This window comes from Saccopteryx bilineata, chromosome 9, assembly GCF_036850765.1.
Source record: "Saccopteryx bilineata isolate mSacBil1 chromosome 9, mSacBil1_pri_phased_curated, whole genome shotgun sequence".
Taxonomy (NCBI): Eukaryota; Metazoa; Chordata; class Mammalia; order Chiroptera; family Emballonuridae; genus Saccopteryx; species Saccopteryx bilineata.
In genome coordinates, this window is record NC_089498.1 from 52646089 (window position 1) to 52654266 (window position 8178).

General features: G+C 34.9%; 1 protein-coding gene across 3 annotated transcripts in view; it reads left to right on the forward strand.

Moving 5' to 3' along the window:
- The window catches only part of PRKG1 (protein kinase cGMP-dependent 1), a 1486994-nt gene extending 1480807 nt beyond the window's left edge, over positions 1-6187 (forward strand). For all 3 annotated transcript variants that reach the window (XM_066243386.1, XM_066243385.1, XM_066243387.1), the window contains one exon: positions 4228-6187. In XM_066243386.1, coding sequence (XP_066099483.1) covers positions 4228-4326 — 99 coding nt within the window. In that variant the 3' untranslated portion in view covers positions 4327-6187. The remainder of the gene's footprint in view (positions 1-4227) is intronic.
- Positions 6188-8178: the final 1991 nt, after the last annotated feature.

Here is an 8178-nt window from a genome sequence, read left to right on the forward strand (position 1 = left end):
TTCCATTACCTTTTTAAACTATTTATTCTAATTTGTTTCTTTTATTTGTATATAAAAGTTGACTCTTTATTGTAAGTGTTAAATATATGTGGTGTAGATAAAAGAATATGATGAATTCCAGCAACTAAGCTTTTATTCCCCATAATATATAAACTTTATATATCATTATCTAAGAATACATTAACTTCAATGAATTATTTATATTCATGAATTATTAACAAAAATATGTATACACTAAATTTCTTCACGTGTTCTTTATTTATAAGATACAGTATACTTGGGTGAGTTAGAAGAATGTGCATTACTTTATGTTCGTGATTCTAGTTTATGATCTTGCTTTGTCCTAAAGAGCCTAACCCTTAAAAGCAACATCAAAGCTTTCCTTTACCCTCTGATTTTTGGTAGGGCTTGCTCAGCAGAGCAGCAACTGTTTTCAACAGCTCTGAATTCCTGGCCAGTATTGTTTTATCTATGCCCCCACATATATCTTTCTTTCTAGTTCCCATATTACTTTTCTTCCCCCATCTTCAAACTATACTACAAAGCAATATGTTATTTCCCTGGCCAGTGGTGCAGTAGATACAGCATCAGCATGGAGCACTGAGGTTGTCAGTTAGAACTCAAGAATGCTGACTTGAGCGGGGGTCACCCATCCTCAGGTTGCCAGCTCAGTCCCAAGAGTACCAGCTCAAGCCTGGGGTTGCCAGTCCTTAGGGTGCCAGCATGACCCCTGAGGTCACTAGTTCAAGCCCCAGTCAGGGCACATATGAGAAGCAATCAATGGCACAACTAAGTGGAACAATGACTTGATGCTTTTCTGTCTTCTCTCTCTTTTTCTCTTTCTCACGCACGTGCACGTGCGCGCGCACACACACACACACACACACTAAATTATGGTCATGGTCACAGTGGCCAAGATGTGGAAGCAACCAAAGTGTTCCTCAATAGAGGATTGGATAAAGAAGATGTGGTACATATATAAAATAGAATAATAGAATACTACTCAGACATAAGAAATGATGACATATTGCCATTACAACAGCATGGATGGACCTTGAGAACATTATATTAAGCGAAATAAGTAAATCAGAAAAAGCTAAAGGTGAGATATCAGACTCATGCCCATAAATAAAAGTGAAGTTGTTACCAGAAGGAGGATGGGGATATAAGAATAAAGAAGGATGATTATACAGTGACAGAAAAAGATTTGACTTTTGGTGATATATACACAACACAATCAACAGTTCCAAAATTATAGAGATATTTACCTGAAACCTCTGTATTCTTATTGATCAATGTTACCCCATTAAATTTAATTTTTAAATTAAAAAAATAATAAACACCATTGGGAAATTGGAAAGCTACATGCAAAAGAATGAAACTAGACTGCTGACATTACACAAAAATTAACTCATAATCAATTTAAAGACTTCACTATAATACATAAAACAGCAAAATACCTGGATTAAAATATAGGTACTAAAGTGTGGACCTTGGTCTCAAAGGAGTTTATATGAACTTCACTGCAAAACCAAAGAAAGTAAAAGCAAAAATAAATGAAAGGGACTACATCAAACTAAAAAGCTCTTCCACAGCCAAAGAAACCATTAACAAAACAAAAAGGTAACTGACCAAATGAGAGAAGATATTTGCAGATGATAATTCTGATAAGGGTCTAGTATCCAGAACATAAAAAGAACTAACATAACTCAACAATAAAAAACAACAACAAAAAACCCATCCAATTAAAAATGGGCAGAGGACCTGAACTGACTTTTCCCATGAAGACATGCAGATGGCCAACAGATATATCAAAAGATGCTGAACTTCACTAGCTATTTGAAAAATGCAAATCAAAACCACAATGAGATTCCACCTCACACCTGTTAGCATAGCAATTAACAGCAAGACAAGAAATAAGATTGAAGAGGGTGTGGAGAAAAGGGACTGATGGTGGGAATGTAAATTGGTGCAGCCTCTAGGTGAAACAGTATGGAGGTTCCTCAAATAATTAAGAAGAGAGCAATTATATGACCCAGTAATCCCTCTTTTGAGTATCTACCTAAAAATTTTGAAAACATTTATTCATAAAAGTATATGTATCCCTATATTCATTGCAGCATTATTCACAGTGGCCAAGACATGGAAACAACCTAAATGTTTCTCAATGGATGATTGGATAAAAAAGATGTTTGCATATATACAATTAAATACTACTCAGGAATAAAATAGATGAAATACTGCCCCCATATTACTTTGAGACACTCTCAGGCCAAACTGTGTTCTTTTATTCTTTCATTAGGCTTAAAAAAAAATAAACTCTCTTTTCTGAACACATTAATTTTTTTGTAAAATAGCCAGCCACTAAAGGGATTAAGTGTTTACACTATATCAACTTGAAATAAATTTCAGTTTTTATTTTTGTATTGCATTTTTATTTTTGTATAATACTGCATATGTCTAATAAAATGTACTGCACCTTAACTAAGGGAGAAAGGTCTGCTTTGTGGTCCTAAGCCTTTCATTTATGTATGTCCTTCTTCTGGGAACAACTCAAGACTAGTCTTTATACAGAAACATTTCCTGACTTCTAAGATTTATTTCTGTGCTAATGTTTATGTTTATTCACAAACACAATCAAAACAGAAATGCCATTACCATGTCTTATATTACAGATGCCAATTACATTCATGAAATTTTATTTTTAAAACAATAGAATAAAAAACTTGGAGGAGTAAATATTAAGCTTACACTACCTTAAACTAATTTATAAGGGGTCTCCTTTTATGCAATAGTAATATTAAATGGGGAAATATACATCTGTAAATGGCTTTAAATATTAAAATATGAGAGGAACTAAAATATGTTGTTTTCACAGCTTTTACTGATGTTCTATAGATTGAACTATGCCCAGAAAATTTGCAAGTTTTGCCTGAGTTTAGAAATGGCTAATTATTATACTTGGAACAAATATACAAAATCCTTGAAATGGCCTACAAGACTCTATATAACCTGACTCTTGCCTGTTTTTCCTATTTCTCATTCCCCTCCCCTCCTTCCTTGTACAGCAGCCAGTTTTGCCTCTTTTGGTTATTTCACAGCATGGAGCTCTCTCACATCTCAAGACCTTTGTATGTGCTATTCCCTCTTATTGAACTCATTGATTGTTAGGTTTTAAGTAATACTTTTTTTTTCTTTTTTTTTTTTTTACAGAGTCAGAGGGATAGATAGGGACAGACAGACAGGAACGGGGAGAGATGAGAAGCATCAATCATCAGTTTTTGGTTGCGACACCTTAGTTGTTCATTGATTGCTTTCTCATATGTGCCTTGACCGTGGGGCTACAGCAGACCAAGTAACCCCTTGCTTGAGCCAGCAAACTTTGATGAGCCCAGGCTCAAGCTGGCAACCTCAGGATCTCGAACCTGGGTCCTCTGCATCTCAGTCTGATGCTCTATCCACTGCGCCACTGCCTGGTCAGGCTTAAGTAATACTTTTTCAAGGAGGTTTTCCATGATGACACATATTCTCATGGTACTTTATTTTCTTTTCTTTTCTTTTTTTTTTTTTTTTTCATTTTTCCGAAGCTGGAAACGGGGAGGCAGTCAGACTCCCGCATGCACCCGACCGGGATCCACCCGGCATGCCCACCAGGGGGCGATGCTCTGCCCATCTGGGGCGTCGCTCTGTTGTGTCCAGAGCCATTCTAGCGCCTGAGGCAGAGGCCACAGAGCCATCCCCAGCGCCTGGGCCATCTTTGCTCCAATGGAGCCTCGCTGCAGGAAGGGAAGAGAGAGACAGAGAGGAAGGAGAGGGGGAGGGGTGAGAAGCAAATGGGCGCCTTTCCTGTGTGCCCTGGCCGGGAATCAAACCCGGGACTCCTGCACGCCAGGCCGACGGTCTACCGCTGAGCCAACCGTCCAGGGCTGGTACTTTATTTTCTATAGCACTAACCAAACTGTAAAACAATCACAAAAATCTATAGCTAATTATAATCACACAATTTATTTTTTACTAATATGTAAACCCCATGAGGGCAAGAACTATACTCATTTTCCATCACCACTGTTACCCCCAATATAACAAAGCAGAAATCCTGTTACCTAGTAGACACTCCATGAACATCCATTTGATTAGAGAATGAATAAAGAATTCTATTTTAAAAGCTATTTTGAGATTTTACTAGAAAATCAGACAGACTTCTACTGTTTATTCTCTCATTTCTAGGTTGCATCACCCACAGACACAAGCAATTTTGACAGTTTCCCTGAGGACAATGACGAACCACCACCTGATGACAACTCAGGATGGGACATAGACTTCTAATGTATTTCTCTTACCTGCTTCTGCCTTGCTGAAGACAGCTTTTTTTCTGAGACACAGCTGCCAGCAAACCTGAGGGAAAGAGAGAAGATTAGTGCTCGGGGTCACCATGATGCCTTTGATCGATGCTGCTCCAGTAACTACAGTGGCATTAGAACTTATTGCTTAGATGACAATAGTGCTCTTTACATGTTTTCTCTTTGAACCTAAAAATAGCAGTTGACATGGTGGTCCTGAAGCAAAGCCTCTCACCAGTAAAGAGATGTTTTTTCTATTGTTGCGATGATCTTGCTTTGCTCTGATTATAATTTGAAAGACAAGAAGAAATACTTCAATCTAGTAAAAGAGTCTGTACCTTGCTAGACTTATCAAGAAGATAAAAAAAATAATATATTGGATAAAATAGATTTCTATGGTACAAAATCTGAGCTCCTCCCTTTCAGGTGAGGGTTGAAGGATCTGTTACCGCAGGCCGGTGTATATACCATACAAAAGAGGGCCACACATCTGTTGGTCACAGAGTTCATGTCAAACCAGTTCTAGAAGATTCATGTTTTCATTTCCCAGCAGTGCTGATGAAAAAGACTGAATGTTACCTTTTCTTTCTGACAGATTTAAAACAATTGGTATGTTAAAAGCACAACTGCTATGGATTCTGCTGAGAAGTCTCATAGCAGGTACAGATGCATTTATTTTCACAGGAGACTGAAAAAAACAACATGCATGATATTTATTTGTTTCCTTTGATAAATTGGAATGAGAGAGTGAAAAGAAAGCAATTCACAACCATTTCATATTTTTTAAAAATATTGTGCTTAAAGATGGTTCTGGAAATAAGTGACTAGCAGCCAATTGGTTTTATTTATTTCCTAATACACCCTCAAACTGAGGCTTAAAATATTCCCTTTTATAAAATAAACCCTTGGGGTCAGGGTGGGATGGGATGAAGAGGGATCAAGATTCATCCAAAAAATAAAATAAAAAACTATATAGGTGCTATGTATATCTTTCATCTGTAAATGTCAGTGTCTGAACAGACAACACAAATTCTAGTCATTACATGTGTAGCCAGAGACTCAAGCATTTTCACTAAAATCTTCAAACCAAACTCCTGTCAGATTTTACTTACACAACATAGTCTAAGGTAAAGGGAGAAAGATATTTGAACTAGCTTCTTGTCTTAGGCCTGAACCCCCCCCCCAAAAAAAAAAAAGAAAGAAAGAAAAAAAAGAAGAAAGAAGGAAGGAAGGAAAGAAGGAAGGAAGGGAGAAAGAAAAGAAAAGAAAAGAAAGAAAGAAAGAAAGAAAGAAAGAAAGAAAGAAAGAAAGAAAGAAAGAAAGAGAAAGAAAGAACAAAATCATTGAGATTCACCTGATGAGAAACCTTATTTATGTGACATCAGGAAACAAGACAAGAACTTGGCCAGATATTGGTTACCTTTTCATGAATTAGCTGATATAAGTACATGTGCTTTTGAAAGTAAGAAGGAAGCAGAGAGGAAAACAAGAACCTCGTTTCTTAAAAATAAGATTAGCTAAATAGAAGAAAAATATTACAATCCTGAAATATCATACTACCTACAAAAGACTAGATTTGAAAATAACAAATTAATTTGCTTCTTTCACCTGGGGAAAAGAATCAGTAATTTCAGCTAAGTCCTTTGTTGTTAGGTCAGTTGACTATTATTAGCAGAACCATTAGGAAGCTTTTTCTGGACAAATAACGTTTTACCTACTTAGACGAATGCATAATCTTACAACCTGTCATCCTGATTTGGAACTGCATGTAAATTTGGTATATTAAATAGAGGTTTGAATTTTTTCAGTAGAATGTTTTTTTAAAAAGTCCAACAAATATAGACATTCCTGAGGGGGAAAAAAATGTGTCCACCTATCTCATTATACTGTATTCAAGAAGACATATATTATTATTTTTGTTTGAATTTTTCATTCTAAGACTCCTTTTAGAATATAACTTATCAAAATATACTAATCTAAGCTATATTTGGAGAATAACAGTATTGAGGGCATATTATCTATAATTAGAATAAAATGAAATTAAAACCTTGATTCTAAGATGTTATCATTATATTTGTTATGGAGTTTTTCTCTCCCTTACAAACAATTTCTCAAAACCAGTCTACTCCCCAGGATATCCACTTCCTTCTAAAGAGTTCAGAATATAAACTTAAACACCTCAACCTAGAATCTAGCTACAAATGCTATTTCAGAAGTTTTAAATTACTTTTACTTGGGCTTTTAAAAATATATAATTTTGAAATTATAGTTATTATATGAGGATTTCTGTTAAAAGCTAGAATGGGTTAGGCATGCTAAAGGTTTGTCAGAATACCAAATTTACCTAGTCATTAAAAGAATCTGCTCCTGCAACTTTTCAAATATCCCAATAGCTCAAGATATGAGCATTTACTATGGGTTTTGGAACTGTGGTTCAAGTCTAAGACAACAGAAACACACAGGTTCTATGGATAAGAAAGAAGTATTCAGCACAATGTACCTGTAAGTCATTTCTCCCACTTGTTATTGCATCTTTGTTCATTTCATCTGTGGACTTGCATTAGGATGTCTAAAACAATCACGAAAAAGTAAACATGAACTATATCATTCAAGAATTACTAACAGCGAACATTCATTTAATTTTCAACATTGAATTTTAAGGATTTAAATCTTGTCTTAATTAGGGCTAAAATCCATGGTCCGCTCCAGAAAGTTTGTCTCACTTTGCTTCTGAATTATTCATGCCCCTTCTATTTTCCTACACTAAAGAATATCTGGATAAGTTAGAATAGTGACAGCTTGCTTAATTTGTTAACTGGCTTTCTTGTTAATACTTTGAGTATAGGAAATAAGGGCTTTCTGTGTGTCTTGACTCACAGGAAAACTGAAAACTGCCAAGGAAAGAAACATCATAATAATGTGTATAAGACAGATTGCATACATTAAAAAAATGATTTCTGGACAATTGCTATAAATGACTTTATGTTTGTAACTTCTTTGTTATTAATATATGAATCAGATCCATGTGGCATTTAAAACATTTATTTTGATTATATTCTTTATAAGTCGTGATTTTTACTTAAAGTTATGGGATATGCATGTGAACTACACATGTATAATATATAAATTCAACTACTGAATTTTTCTTGTTTCGTTTCTAAGTGACTACACTAATGATAAATTTAAATTGAAAGAAGTCAGCTACCGTATTGAAATTAAGGATATTAGAACTGATTTCGTACAGTAGAGGTGATCTGTGCATTATCCATAATAATGTTTTCTTTCACAATAGGACCACAGACAAATATTTATGTAAATAGATATTTTCGTGTGATATTTTGTGGTACATATAACTTTTTTTAGTGTTTCACTGCATTATTATTTCATTTTATTTGTAATGAATAATGTTTTTAGGTCCAAGTAGACTTGAATTAATGTCATTATTGTCAGTATTATTGAAAATTATGTCAACGGTACTGTTATTCATCTGTCCCATAGTTTAGAACATGACCTGGTTATCTGGCATTGTTGCAAGTGCCTTAAATTCATGGCATCCTATTAAAAAAAACAAATTTGGTGTTATGCTGCATGACAAAGACAAACACACCTCAAACTGTTGTCCTTTCTAGCTTGCTGCGTTTTACAGTTCTTTCTGCTAACAATTTATAAGCCTTTATTATATAATATTAATTACAGAAATGATGAAGTTGTTCTCTTATTTCTGTTAAATGTACCAGAGCTGTGTATCTGTTAATGAGATACAGCGTCATTTCTGTGAAATGTATAAATGTATGTGCAGGTCAAATTAATATATGACATACTATCAGTCTGTATACAG